The sequence below is a fragment of the Mesoplodon mirus genome (assembly GCF_964341445.2).
Source record: "Mesoplodon mirus genome assembly, chromosome: 8".
Classification (NCBI taxonomy): domain Eukaryota; kingdom Metazoa; phylum Chordata; class Mammalia; order Artiodactyla; family Ziphiidae; genus Mesoplodon; species Mesoplodon mirus.
The window spans coordinates 77,424,190-77,440,081 of record NC_138984.1 but is presented as its reverse complement, the minus strand read 5'-3'; the positions used below and the strand labels follow the sequence as shown (position 1 = coordinate 77,440,081).

At 37.7% G+C, this 15,892-nt stretch overlaps 1 protein-coding gene across 5 annotated transcripts in view; it reads left to right on the top strand.

Annotated features, from left to right (window-relative positions):
• FAP (fibroblast activation protein alpha) overlaps positions 1-2,371 on the top strand; it is a 71,635-nt gene extending 69,264 nt beyond the window's left edge. For all 5 annotated transcript variants that reach the window (XM_082630325.1, XM_082630328.1, XM_082630324.1 and 2 more), the window contains 3 exons: positions 152-224; positions 487-560; positions 1,971-2,371. In XM_082630325.1, coding sequence (XP_082486451.1) covers positions 152-224; positions 487-560; positions 1,971-2,066 — 243 coding nt within the window. In that variant the 3' untranslated portion in view covers positions 2,067-2,371. The remainder of the gene's footprint in view (positions 1-151; positions 225-486; positions 561-1,970) is intronic.
• The last annotated feature ends 13,521 nt before the right edge of the window (positions 2,372-15,892 follow it).

Genomic DNA, 15,892 nt, shown 5'->3' with positions numbered 1-15,892 from the left:
TGATGAAAATGTGTTGCTCTGACTCTTAAATATTTATCAACCAAAGCAATACATAATTTCAGTATTGGTGCTAAGTCCATTGCACAATGATTTAGCTAGTTTTCTATTAGAACTTGCAGCAACTAAGATGTTAATTTTTCCCCTTTTCCAGAATTCAACTGTGATGACAAGAGCAGAATATTTCAGAAATGTAGACTATCTTCTCATCCACGGAACAGCAGATGGTGAGGTTTAAGCAAGACTCTTACACATAAAAATACTGAGCCAGCATCACTTTGTTTAAGAAACATTAAGCATCCTCCTATGCCTGTGCTCAGGGTCAATACCTAAGAGTCAGGGACATTTCCATAAGCGAGTGTGAGTGCTCACTGCTGACAATGTCAACTGCATGACTAGATAATTGTTGGTGTTCATTTCCAGGCGGTACATTGTCACTCTATGCTTTCTGGTATTTAACAGCACTTTAACTCTCTCTCTTTGTTGCAGATAATGTGCACTTTCAAAACTCAGCACAGATTGCTAAAGCTCTGGTTAATGCACAAGTGGATTTCCAGGCAATGGTACATCATTTTGTTTTACTCATGTTCATGGCCTTAGACCCCTAAGCTAAAAGGAGGACTCTTCTTTTTTTTTTTTAACACTAAAACCTGACAAGGAGGCTGTAAGGTAGAGTAGACAGAACATTAGCAAATGACGCTTGGATTTTTCATGAACTCCCTGAAGGACACTAGGCAAACCGTGTCACCTCTGCTGATCCCAGTTGAGTCATATATAAAATAAAGGCATCCACAAGATTAGAGGATCTTCTAACTCAAACATCCAATAGTTCTGTGGTCCTACGTATTAAGTGTAGCTATGTGCTTAGAGTCCCTGTAAAATCTGAGAGGCTCGAAGAAGCTAGAAGATTCTGTTTATTCAGTAAGAAGCAGTCGCAGAATGTTATGAGACCTCAGAGGCTCCCTGAAATCAGGCGGTTCCACAGAGTTAGAGAATCCTTCCAGCTCTGTGGTCTCAGTGCCTGGCATGTGGCCGGCCCATCACAGAAGGTCATACTTTTACTGAGTAAATGAATAAATGAGCTAGCTTTGAAATCCAGTTGCATGAAGAATGGGAAATGGAAACAGAGAGGAAAATAAGGCAAAAGCCAAAGCAAGGGAGACAGTCCCTGGTGGCTATTGTTCCCCCTCTTCAGGGAACATAAATTCTCCCTCGCTTGCTTATGTTGCCCAAGCACCTAGAAAAGGAAACCCCCATCTTTTGGAAATTTGGTTTCTGAAAATAATTTAAAGAGGGTGAGGTGAGATTTTTCTGATCTTTTTTTTACCCCTTTCACCCATTTTTGAAATTGTGACTCCCAAAGTAAATTCAACTCATAAGTATATAGCATTACATCAATAACCACTAGCCACATTTATTCAGTGAAAACAATAATCTAACTGGCAACTCTCCAGCAATAAAGTTTAAATTTGTAATACCATCTCCCTGGGTTTTTTTTAATGATACTATTTTTAACTCCTATGGAGGGTGTTTACAGTTACATGTATTGTGAATTTTCTGCAACAGATAGGAATTAAATTCATGGAATTTTTGAGCTAGAAAGAGCCTTAGAGAAAATCAATTCCAACCCCCTCATTTTTCAAATGAGGAAACCAAGCTCCAGAGAAGCAAAGTAACTGACCTAACACCCCAGCTCTGGAACCCGGGATGTTGGCCGCTGTGGAAGTTCAGCCACCAAGATCTCAAATAGAAGTTTGAAAAATATGAAACAGTAGTGAAGGTTAATAAAAAGGCTTTAAATCTTGCTGTTCTAAATGTTTACCTGTAACCTATTTTATTTATGCAAGTGTTCTTAGGTAGAATTCCAGCCATAATATTAGAAAAATTATCAGGTCCTGAGAGCACAAAAAGCCAAAGCTGGATGCATTGTGTGTCTGCAGGAATAAAACAGGTTTTTTCCCTTTGTGTTTCAGTGGTACTCAGACCAGAACCATGGCATATCCGGCCTGTCCACGAAGCACTTATACACCCACATGACCCACTTCCTAAAGCAATGTTTTTCTTTGTAAGAGTAAAAACGATGCAGATGCAAGACTGTATCACAATCTGAACACTTCCTATAAATGCCTCAGACTGTTTGCTTGTTTTACTCTTTATGCTGTTAAATGTTGGTATAAACAAACAAACAAATGTTGTTCTGAAGGCTGACAGAAAATTCAGAGGACTCAGAAGTTCAACCTAAATATTGTTTACATTTTCTGGCACTCTGTGAAAGAAGAGAAAAGGAGGCCATACCTTTTGCTTTGGACACAAACAGTGTTTTATCACCTGTTCGTTTGAGGGGAAAAGAATAAAGTCAGAAGTTAAAATGCTATGATTTTCTCTGTGTGCATTAATTTCATGTTCCCGTTTCTATCAGAGAAAGAAATGCTTATGTTAGGCAAGTGCTTGAATAATATTAGAGTGGTCATGAAGGAGAAGAATCTAGAAGCAGTTTTGGATTTTTGTAACTAGAACTCCAAATGCTGGAACACAGAGCTCAGAGTGTGCAAAAGCATTGTTCAGAAATCAGGTTGGCAATGCAGTTTGTAAAGGCACCCTGACATTTGCACTCTGTGCTGTCCCTCCAAGAAATGTTTATTAAATTTCTCCCAGAAGATTTTTTCAACATTGCCAAAAGCATTTGATAAAGATAAAGTCAGAATTTTGGATCCAGGCTCCTTTTAAGAAATGCTTCAAATTTGGAAATGTTCCTATTTTGGATCCCTTTTTAGAATGAGTAATGGTTAACTGTTTTCTGATTGCTAAGCCACACCAAACTAAATAAAACAAAAAATTAGATAAAATGGACATCAACAGCTGGAGAAGGGAAATGTTACATCTGTGAGATTATGCTGGGGTTTTAGTTCTATGTTATAGTGTTTATTTTGGAAAAAAGAAAAGAGAGCCATAATGCCAGCAATCCCAAAGGCAATGCTCTGTCAACAACTGTCCCCATCAATTACAAACACAGGCAGTACGCCATCTCTGTGATGGCCACAGAATTAAAAAGATCCACACCAGATCACCAGAAGATGTCTTAAATGAATGCTGAAAGTATCATGAAGCTGCTGCCGAGAGGACTTTCCATTGACATGGTTCCCAGCATTCAATTGCCCTGGATGATTTTTCCCCATCCTTGGTTTGATTCTTCGCAGTGTCAGGTAGAAGACCCTCACACCTTCTGTCATGCTGTATAACTAGAAGAACAAGTCCAGGCAGGAAAACTTACAGCAGGCAGGGACCTCAAAGGTCATACACCACAGACTCTTCTAGAGTTTTCAGACCTTTCTCAGTCCAGCACTCTTTCTCCTATGATTTTCTGAAATCATGCTCCCATTCAGGCCACAGAGTTCCACCCACCTCACCTGTCAGGAAGGGTACTTGGTGGAGGTCAGGGAGCCCCGGCAACACCCTCACAGATTCAGGACTGGCCACAGCCCCTCCTCTGCACATCTATACAACTGCTGATGCCCTCAGGGTCAGAGGGAAGCTACTACTTCTCCTTTTCTCTTCCACCTGGAGCAGCCTGTGAAGCAAGCCCAAGAGACTTCTGCATAATTTTCTCCTCATTCGCTCTCTCCAGCTAGGAAGGGGAGACGAGCCAACAGTCCTTTCCTAACACTGTGTTAAGGGAGACAGGAGGGCAATTTTGTAATTATTCTTTGTATAATAAGGAAGTCTTGTTACCCCAACTTATCTTCTGCCTTTGTGGAATATGCAAACCTGGTGCTTAATATCAATGTGCAAGAAGTAGTCTCCAGCCTCAGGCCTTGGTTCCCACTGCCACAGAGGCAACTTCTACAAGACAGATCTAACTGCGTCATTTTCCCAAGTAGAAACCTCCAGGGATTCTCCATGTTCTGGAAAATAACATTGTAGATATTCTATGTAGAATTTTCATCATCACAGAAAGTGCTATGCGATGGTGCTATCCTAGAGGAATCTTCACAGACCATATCTTGGAACATAGCGTATGGTAGAAGCTCGCCAACCAGGGAATGATTGAGCAACTCTGTCTTCATGGAAGACTCGGGTTTTCTACATCACCGTTGATGCAGCCTCCCCTGACCCCTCAGGCACTCCTCAGGACTATCAGTGTGTGTTTATGTACTTATTCATCCATTCAACAACCATCTATTGAGGCTGTCTGTATACCTGACAAGGCTTTGAGGACATAGTGCAGAGCAAGGCAGCAACTAGAGTGGCAGGGTTGTTTTTTAATTTTTTTTTTAACACTCACATTTTGTACAGCTTTCCTAGATTTTTCTTTTGGCTTGGAAAATAAGAGGTACATAAAGTACAAAGATTTTAGTAGAAAATACCAAACTAAAAGGGATGATTAAATGTCTTACCTTTTCCATTTGTAGGAAGTGAATTATAATAATAACTATGGTTTGCCACACTTTATTCTTTCATATGTGATTTGGGGAGGAGGTTGTCCCAACATCCTAATTCATGCTGCAGGGTAGAATCATCCTTCACATATCTCAAACTAGGGATTTTCATGCATTCATTCAACAAATGCAATTGCAAGCCAATGACTCAGGTACTATAGGTGACCCTCCCCCGCAGAAGACATGTATGTTAAACAGTATGCATATCTGTGGGCAGAGCTTAAGGCTTGTAAAGATGAGATATGAATGTGAGTAACTACAATGCAAGTTCAAATGACATCAGTACTCTGGGGGTGAGATTCTAGTAGGTGTAAGAGGAAAACCATAAAAAATGATGCCATTTCAAAATAACCTCAAATTTCAACCCGGCAATGCTGGCCTTAGAGCTATTTTTAAAGGTTTCAAAATTCTAAATGATCATCAAATATTTGTCAGAGTGAAAAAAGCAGCAAAAAAATGGGTATCTTTTTAAATTTAACACAAATGAGGGAATTTTGATTGAGGTTAAGTTTTTAAAAAATCTTCTCCAAAGTATAAAATGTATGATTTATTTCCTTCAAGAAACATTTTTTGAGATCCTATACTGTGCATGGCAGTGTTCTGGGTACTGCAGGGGTTACAAAGATGAATGTATGTGACAAGTTCTCCATTTCTAGACTGTTTCAGTAAAGGCAACTTAACGAATCTGATTTTCCCAACATTTAAGCATTTTTCAGAAACTGACAGATCTTTATGCAAATGTTGTTGCCAAGCTGTTTGTAATGGTGAAATTATACTTTGACAGTAACTCTTTAAAATATATTAAACCCAGCTAAGGTTTTTTTTTGAAATGTTGCCAATTAAGTGACTTTAATGAGCTTCTTGATGGTAATGTAATTAAAATTCAGATGTTCTAATTGTAAAAAAAAAATACAGTTCTGGAAAACAACAGTAAAATAAGCAAATGTGAAATGAAGTAGGGCTAATTTAAATGGTGATTATGTGGTCTACTGAGAAGATTCCACCAAAACAACATTTTCAATTATCCTGTTTGTAAAGAAGAAAGAAGGCACCTAACAGATATTTCAAATGTATCCAGTAAAGTAGATACTTTGAGTTTATCTAATAAAACAGATTTAAAAATTCTGAACATAGTAAGTCATTCCCTGCTTGTGAAAGAACTGCTAAAAACACTTCCTTGGCTTTATGAACAGGTACCCTAGCAATCTGAAGTGAAATAATTTCTAATTCAGGGAGAAATGAGTGCCTGGACCTTACCGAACTATTCATGGGGAAAAAGATCTGGCTCCTAACAAAAGTCTCTACTGACCACCTGCTCAGATTATTGGCATGCAATACTAGCATGCTGGTCACAGACACTTCTTTTTGACACACAGGTATGTCGTTGGCAAGCTAGAGCAGTATGATTTCATTTTATTGGCCTCTAATTAATACCCCATTACTTACTGTACTCACTTTAAAAATGGCTTTGACAATACATGATTTAACAAATATTTGTTGGTACAGCCTTTGCTCTGTGGTTATACAGAGTCCATACCACATTCATAAGAGGGAGGGGTAATCAAGCCGAGGTCATGCCACCATGGGTTGACAACTCATGTTCCTACTTTCATAATTACTGGTCATTGACAAGCAAAGGCAGGAGCATCTTTGCTAGCCATGATTTATTGGGGGTAGGAATTTTTCTCATTGTTACAGAAAGTGAATTTTTGAAATAAATGTCTTAACAAATCATTTAAAAGGATATAAATGTTATTTATTTGCTAAAAAGCTACTATTCATTCACTCATGATTCAGTTTGTTATTGAAACATCCTTTCAGATATTCATGGACATAATAGAAAATTTTAGGTAGGCCATAAAATTTGCTTGCAACACACTGACATTTGGCTAAATTTCCAGCTGTAAGAGATGATGCTTTACTATATGCAAGTACTTTTATATACCGACAGGAGACAATGCTGCTCTCTCATTTTCTTTAGAAGATTAAAGCAATACTTTGCAATATTGTGAATGCCTCCCTTTCAAATGAAATACAAGATAGCTCACGTGCCAATTCTTTTAAATATAATATGTTCATTATAACTTATTTTAAAGGCAGTGGACTGTAACAGGTAAGGGCACAAATGCTAAAGTTAGACTACGTGGTTTAAATCCCAGCTCAGCAATGTACTAGCTGTGTAATTTTGGTGAGTGTTCATACATTCTTTCTGCTTCGGTTTTCTTATATGTGAAATGGGGAATAACAATAGTTCCTATCCCATAGCATTATTTGGAGGTTGAAATTAGTTGTTATTCATAGAGCTCATAGTGTCTGGCATATAGTAAGTATTTTGTAGGGGTCTGCCTAGATACATAAAGTAAACCAACTTTTTAGTTGGCATTTTCAGTGAATTAATTCTCAAGAAATTAATAGTTTAATCTGAAGCCAATCACTTCTTTCCCACATCAGTGAGTTTCGTAGAAGTATCAGAACCATCCATCACTTAAAAATGAATCTCTGTCTTTTTCTGAAACAATGTGGCCTTTTAAGAAGAACCAGTAAGATGAGGAAATTCATCGACCTTGAATGAATCATTTGACAATAGTAATATTGTCAATATTTGACAGTAGTAGTGGAAACACCTTGGGGGAAGACAGACCACCAAGGAAATGTGCGCTTGAATGACACGGACAGTTCCCTCACCCAGCTTCACAAAACAACCTACAAAGCACCACACGGGTCCTTCTGCTCTGGCTCTATCTCCACCCGCTGCCCTCCAAACTCCAGCCCCACTGGTCTCCTTCCTGTTTTTTTGTGCAGACCAAGCTTATTTCTGTTTCAGAGCCTCGAATGTGGATTTCACACATTTTCATTTGGCTGTGTCCTTGCCCATCGAGGTCTCAGCCCGGGTGTCAGTACTTTAGAGAGAACTTCTCTAGCTTTAATGGTCACTGGATTTACTGTTGCTTCTTCCACAGGCAGAGACTTCCAACCACAGTATCTAATTTTGTTTGCTTAATAGCACTTATAAACAACTTATAATTTGATAGCACTGTAAAGCATGTTTAGTTAGATACGTGCTTGGTACTTTGTTCTCCCACTCAAATATAAGCTCTCTACAAGGAGTGACCCTATCTGTCTTTTCACCTCTCTGCACCCAGGGCCTTGATAGACTTTGGAATAAGGTAGAAGGAGCTTGATAAACATTTGCTGAATGTATTCCCACATTTTGCCGATAAGAAGGCCTATGAAACTAGAATCCTTATGTGTGATCTCACAGTGGAAACAGATGTCACCCTTTCTGGAAATGAGTATGTAATAGAAACTTGCCTTTTCCCCTTCAAAGCGAAAAGAAAGAAAAAACTCCCTGAGCAGCAGGTGATCCACAGTCAGGAGAATGGGGAGGACATGAATCTTAGCCAGAGATCTAAGAAGTTGGTCTTTGGGACTTCCCTGGTGGCACAGTGGTTAAGAATCTGCCTGCCAATGTAGGGGATACGGGTTCAAGCCCTTGTCTGGGAAGATTCCACATGCCACGGAGCAACTAAGCTTGTGCACCACAACTACTGAGCCTGCCCTCTAGAGCCTGAGAACCACAACTACTGAAGCCCATGTGCCTAGAGCCTGTGCTCTGCAACGAGAGAAGCCACCGCAAGAGAAGCCCACACACCACAACAAAGAGTAGCCCCCACTCCCCGCAACTAGAGAAAGCCCACGCACAGCAATGAAGACCCAACACAGCCAAAAATAAATAAATAAAATTTTTTTTAATGTAGTAAAAAAAGAAGTAATCTCTGAGAATGTACCTTAAACAACAAAAAAAAAGAAGTTGGTCTTTGGAACAGAAAATAATTTGGGTTAGGAAATAGAAACCAGCCTACTGCACGGACCTACCCCTGATTCTCACTGCCCCTAGATGACTTCACGGACTGGGTAAGTTTAGCACAAAATGTTGAGACTGAAAAAAGTCAGATAAGTCTCTGGAATGCTATTGATTATTTTAGCATCTTTCATTTTTTTAAAAAAAAGTAGTTTAAAAAATATATTTCACTTAATTAATATATTTCAAGTACTAGAGGTTTCTTTCACATTGTAAAACAAGGATACTCATGCTTTACACTGTTTCTGTCTCCTGATCAGACAGATCATAAGTTCAAACCCTGAACGTTTGATTGGTTGGTTCTTTTAAATTCAGATTTTAAACTTGGAGTTATCAAAAATAAGCCAGTGAAATATATCTTCCGAAAGTTGTACAGTTAAGATCATATTTTTCTAGGTGACCATTCAAAATGGGTGAATTGAACTTTCCAGGATCCAACTGATACCGCTAAGTGTGGCCTTGTGTATCTTACAGTTCAACAACACAATTAAAGAATGAGCAAAGAACATGAATAAACATTTTTTCCAGAGAAGTTATACAAATGACCAACAAGCACATGAAAAGATGTTCAATATCCTTAGTCATCAGAAAAAGTGTAGATCAAAACCACAATGAAGTACCACTTTACACCTACAAAGATGGTTATTGAAAAGAAAAGAAAAGAAAGGAAAAGGAAAGAAAAGAAAAGTATTGACAAAGATATGGATAAATTGGAGCCCTCATATACTGCTGGCAGGAATGTAAAATGGTTCAGCTGCTGTGGAAAACAGTTTAGTACCTCTTCTAAAAGTTAAACATAGAATTACTATACAACTCAGCAATTCACTTCTAGTTGTAACCCGAAAGAACTGAAAACAGGTTCTCAAACAAATACATGTATAGGCATACATGTTCATAGCAGCACTGATTCACAATAGTCAAAAGGGTGGAAACAGCACAAACGTCCATCAGTGGGTGAATGGATGAACAAATTGTGGTATATACATATAAAGAACATTATTCAGCCATAAAAAGAAGTACTGATAGATGCTACAATGTGAGAGATGCTCGAAAACAAGCTAAGTGAAAGAAGCCCAGACACAAAAGGCTACTGTATGATTCCATTTATTTGAAATACCCAGAATAAGTAAGTCCACAAGACAGAATACAGATTGGTAGTTTCCTGAGGATGAGAAGAAACTGCTTAATGGAGAAGGCATATTTTCTTTTGCAGTGATTGAAATGTTTTGGTACTAGATGGAGTTGGTGGTTACGCAACATTGTGAATGTACTAAATACCACTGAATTGTTCACTTTAAACAGTTTGGTTTTGTTATGTGAATTTAATCTTAATAATTTTTTTAAAAAATCTAATCTTAAAAACTCTATTTGTAAAGATTTTCAGCATAAGTAATCTATGATAATTATGGCACCCTTTCTAGAATCAGTAGACTCAAGTTTTTAATCTAAAAGAAAGGTATGTTTTAGGAAATTAGGCTCTTGGGTGCTTTATAAATATTTATTTTGATCCATCCTCATTGCCAATAAAGGAATATTTTTATTCTCAATTAAAGAAAAGATTAAAATTTGTTATACTTATTTAACCAGTTGTCATTCACACCATCACACCTCTGGATGTGGATGAGAGAAAATCCATAGAATTCACCCCCTGAGTCATACCTTACTCCTCATTAGCATTCAAAACAGACTTTTCAAATACCAGATATTCGCTTGTCTGCCTCTTAAATTCTGTTCTTCCAACTTCCTGCTCAACCGCACTCAGTATAGCAGTTCTTCCAAAATGACTCTTTCCAATACCCACCCTCAGGCTGCCTCCTTCTTTGCTCCTTGCATTCTGTTTACACATCAGTCTAGAGAAAACTATAAGAACAAACTCTCTTTGCCAAGACCTGTCTCATTCCCTTACTCTGCTCTCAATCCTATGTTCTTTCAATGTTCCACCTTCTTCATCAGAAAGTGAAATCTGTAGCTGTTGGAAAGGGTGAAAAGTCAATTGAGTGACATCGCCAAAACTCATGGATCTGATTCTTCAAAAATGGAATCTCCACAGTCACTTTAGAAAGCACTCTGACAGTCTCTTGATAAGTTAAACATAACCCATCAATTCTACTTCTAGAATTCTTCTTTAGAATTCTTCTAGAATTCTACTTTACCTAAGGGAATTAAAAGCATAGTCCAGACAATTATTTATAGCAGCATTATTCACAGTAGCTCAGAAGTGGAAACAAAGCAAGTGTTCATCAATCGATGAATAGTTAAACAAAAATGTTATGTGTACATATAATGGAATATTATGCAATCATAAAACACAATGATGTACTGATTCATGCTACAACATTGATGAACTTTGAAAATATTATGCTAAGTAAAAGAAGTTACATGCATGTATTGAGCAATTCCATTTATATGATATGTGCACAGAATAGGCAAATATACAGAGAGAAAGTACTTCAGTGGTTGTTAAGGGCTGGAAAAGAGGCAATGGGGAAAAACTGCTAATGGTACAGGGTTTCTTTTGAGAGTAATGAAAAGGTTCTGAAAGTAGACAGTGGTGATGGTTATACAACATTGTGAATAAACCAAAAATCATACACTTTTAAAAGCTAAACTATAAAATACCTGGAATTGCCAATTGTTTATTTTTTAGTCCTCTTGCTATCTTAGCCATCTGGCGTCTGTGAATGGATTCAGACAGAAGTCAAGGCAGATTCTGAGGAGGTTAGGAGATTCTGCCGGGATTCTCACCACTGCTTTGTAGAGCCTTTCTCTAGAAAGGCAGTATGATCTGGATTCAGATCCAGATGTGGCTTTAAGCAACTTGCTTACCTGTTCTAAGCCCCTGCCTCGTATTTGTAAAATGGAGGAAAGAATATTTAACTCACTGTATATTATGAGGATGAAACAATAATATATTCAGAGAGTTTTGCTTTTAGTAGGCATTAATAAATGGTAGCTATCTCAATTATCTTAGAGGACTTGCTCCTCAAATATTTTCTACATTGGTTGCCTATAACTAAGCCAATATATGAATCACAGGTAAAAATGTAAAAAAGCAATCACCTAATCAGGTGGTTAGTATAATGTGCTACCCACTGAAATGAATGGCTTTACACTTTCATCCATGTGCTAAGTCAAACGTTGCCCTGAAATTATAATTTATACTTGATTGTTTTCATTAATGTCAATGTAATGTCAATGTATCATAATGATACATTTATGTAGGACAATTGTCCAGAAAAACATTAGATGCAAATTGCTGCTTAATAAATTAAAGCCAAATTTAAGATATTCAGTGAGTTGCTTTTTTGGCTATGCATTATGCCTAGGGTTGAGAGGAAGCGGTGGAGAAAAAGGTCTAATATCCAGACTTTGATTTCTAGAGTTAGCTGATCAGTGTTTATGGAGGAGGATGCTGCTGACCATGCACTAGATTTATGAGAAAGAAAGGGAGAATCTACATTTCTTCAGCATTAGACAGGGCTCACAGTTAATACTCTGGTGTGCTCTATGAGGATAAAAAGATTTTTATTAAAATGGAAGTGAAAAATCAGTCTTTACTTCCTCTGACAGCTTTCCAACAAAGAAACAATTTACTCTTCAGTCAGAAGGAGTCAGGATTAGAACACAGTACCGAGGCCATAGAACTGTTTCTGAGTTCAGAGATAAATTATTTGGGGTAATTTATTACAAAATGAAATTGTAGGAATTAATTCTCTATGTTTGAAGAATAAAATAGTCAAACAATGGATTGTTTTAAATTAGATAAAATTCTACGTAAAAATATGATAATAGCCTAGAGGGCTTTATAAATTAGCCTTCAGTCTATGATTATGTCATTTTAATATCACCAAAAAACTGGGCATATCTTTGCAATACATCTGATAAAATATGATGTGGCAGCACCAGCCCTGAGCTAGTTTCAAGCAGGGGACAAGCCTGATTATAAGACATCATGAATAAAAAAAAGTGTCCATTTTTCATTTTCAGCATTTTTTTTAGGATACAGATTTCAAATTTTAAATATTCTAATGGCTGAGGTTACTTCTTTTTACAGAAGCCTTTGAGAAATTGCAATGTTTTAATTGGTTCACATTAAAGACTCTTAGAAGCTTGAGGGAAAAGTCTTTCCAGATGAGCAAGAGGTTGGATAAATGTAATGACATATGGTTTGTTTTTTATAGTCACAATATGCGAAAAATAGAAGCATAACACATGTATTCAATGATATATATGTATTTATACATATAAATATATATTCTGATTATAAATTATGAAATATGATTATTTTGTATCAATGTGATTTTGTTTTATTTCTCTTCCTTGTTCCCTTTATGAATAAAAATAACAACTGAAACTTAGAACAATTTTAAACATCTCATTATACCAGGGATCTAGCAAGAGATAAAATCAACATATGCAAAGCCATGATGCCGCTCGGTCCCCTCCTCAGACTTGTGAGCTGCGCTGTCTACAGGGTCTCAGAGCCTCAGGGTGGGAAAACTGTCCACTGATCTTATTACGGAATTTCCCCTCACCCAGCAGGCTTCTTTGGAATCATTCCAGATGAAAGGGTCATGATCTGTTTCTTAAATATATCTCAGTAAAAATCTATCTCACATCCTCTGGCAAACTCAGAACTCGCCTTGGATGTTCTTCTTTTATTGCCCCTGGACGCCTGTGTTCATCAAGACTCTCAGGAGATGTGAAAGGCATCTGATCATTACGTTCTATGTACTCAATTTTTACAGTTTCAAAGGGTTTTTTTTAAATCCCTTGCTACTTTTTTTCTTCCAAGTTAAAAAAAAAAACAAACCAACCTGAATTAATGTAGACTTTTCTCTCACATGCTATAGACAAATTTTTGGGGTGGGGAGGGGTGATCTTTTGCAGGCTCATGGGTTATTTTCAGAAGACCCTTGTTATGGAGAAGAGGAATAGCATGCATATTGAGAGAATTATCTCCAAGAAACAAAAATGGACCTCAAACTTATCGGGAAAGTGTTAGTGGTCACCATTAAGTCTTACATGAGGGCAGAGGCGTACCCTAGGGACAGGCCTTGAAAATGATTGAGAAGGAGCTGTGATCACTGTTCCACTACCTCTGAACAGTGGTTCTCACACCCTGCCTTCTTGAAGTTGTTTTTCCATTACCCAGGCCTGGCCCTGTGCTACCAATTTACCTCCAAGCTTTGTTGACCCCATGTGTCTCTGAACTTCATTTACGTTTACTTCATTTACATCCTTGGTAACTGAAGGGTCAAACTCTTTCACTTCCAGAGTAACTGATTAATTGGTGCTAATGGCCCACCCACACATTTATTTTATTATAGCTTTAATTTAGCTTTTTAGTTTGGAAAATTTCAAACGTGTCTAGAGTAAGTAGAATCACATGATAAAACCTCATTGTAATAACTCATCAGTCAATTTCAACGATTATCAATATTCTGCCATGCCTCTCCACACCACTTTTAATTTTACTGTTTTTTTCTTTTAGTTAAAATTTACATAAATTGAAATCACAAATCTTACCTGCACTATTTTGACAACTGGACATGCCTTGGTAAAACACACCCCTTTCACGATATGGAATATTTCCACGTCCCCAGAAAGTTACCCCCAGACTATCCTCCTCTTCCCAGAGACAACCACAGTTCTGCGTTTTATTTAACCTTAGTTTTGCTTCTGCAACTTCTATGAATGGATTCATACTGTATGCAGTTTTTTGTGTCCACCTTCTTTCACTCAGCATCATATCTGTGAAATTCATCCATATTGCTGCCAATATCTGTTATTGTTCAGTAGGATTCCATTATATGAATTCTATACCACAATTTGTCTATTTTTTCTTTTGTTGATGGATAGTTTGGTTCTTCCCAGTTTTTAGCTGTTGTGAATATTTTTATACATGTCTTTTCGTGGACATACATTTTCATTTCTTTTGGGTAAAACACCTAGAAGTGGAATTACTAGGTCAAAGTGTAGCTGTACAGTTAGCTTTAAAGCTTAAGCTTTCATCCCTTTTTAAATTGCATTTTGAATAAATAATTAAATGCAATGGTAAAAAATTCCAGACAGCATGAGTATACATTAAGAAGTATTCTTTGTACTCTGTTCCTGTCTAGCCCACTGCTCCACACTGCCTCCTACAGATAAGCACTTTTATTAATCTCTTGTGCATTCTTCCAATTTTTTTAAACACAGTGATGAGTAAATAAACATAGATTTGTCCCTTTCCCTCTTCTAACACAAAAGGTAACCTACTATATATCCATAATACACCTTCTTATTTTCACCTAACAACATATCTTAGAGACTTTCCGTATTGGTGAATAAATAGGTTCCTCATTCTTTTTATTAAAACTGCTCTATCCATGGCCCCTTGGATTGGTTCCAACATGTTACTACTATACATAGGCCGCAATGAAGAAACTTTTACCTGCATCATTACATATATATGTAGGAAGATAGATGGGATAAATTTCCAGAATGGTGCTTTAGCCTTACTAGGCCAAGGGTGATAGGTATTTGTAATTTTGTTAATGTTGCCAAATTGTGCCCCAAACATGTTGTGACATGCTGTAATCCCATCAGCAATGCATGAGCGTTCCCCTCGACCATAGTCTTGCTACCAGAGTGCACTGTGAACCTGGATCTTTGCCATTCTCAAGCATTTCAACTCAAGTTTCCTGAACAGCTGAGGAAAATAAACGTGCAAAACCCCGGCACCCTATGATTTTGTGAGGTGAGGTCCTAAGCAGAATCTGCTACTTACTTTGTGCGGCCAAGTAGAAAACAAAAATGTGGAGTCCTTGTTCAAAAATTATTAAGAATTTCAAGATGGCGAGAGTAGAACATTAAGCCAAGCATGCGGCCCTGTAAAGAAAGTAAGAGAGCTTTGAGTAGGAACTTATTTTACCTTAAAATGTGATGTACATTTTTGCACTCCACTCCATATAATAGTCATGTTTTAAATTAACCTTATCAAGTCGAATTGACCTTTCAGGAAGGCATATCATAGCTATCACGTGGCCATACCTCAGGTGCCACCACACAGCCTGATGGGAGAACTCTAGATGACTTCTCCCAGAACTTCCCTGCTCCCAGACAAGCTTTTTAATACTGGTTATATAAATGCCGGGCCACCACTCTCCCTGCCTCACGTCTAAATAACTGAACAACTGCGATGATGGGAACTGAAGGCCCAGTGGATGTTGATGTTGGGACAGTCATTGCAAGAAGATCCACTAGTCCAAGTTGCACTTGTTGTTTGTCTTAATTTCTGATGACACAATGTCTGTTAGGGAGCCTGATTTCCCCTTCCAAGGGAGGAGAGTAGTTCCTTATTCAGTGGCACTCTTAGTGTTTCTGCACTCTCAGAACGCTTATCATTAATGGTATTGGGGACCCCCTAGAATCAGTGTTGTTGGGCTGGAGATGACGCTAGAGGAAATTTCCTGAAAAAACTCGAGATAGTCACTTCTGAAATAATAGAAAGCAAGTGGAGTGGAGGGAAAAAAAGAAGTTTTTTCATGATATATTGGGAGAGGGCATTTACTGAGATGCCAGGTGCCATGTTAACGCCCTTATATACGTCATT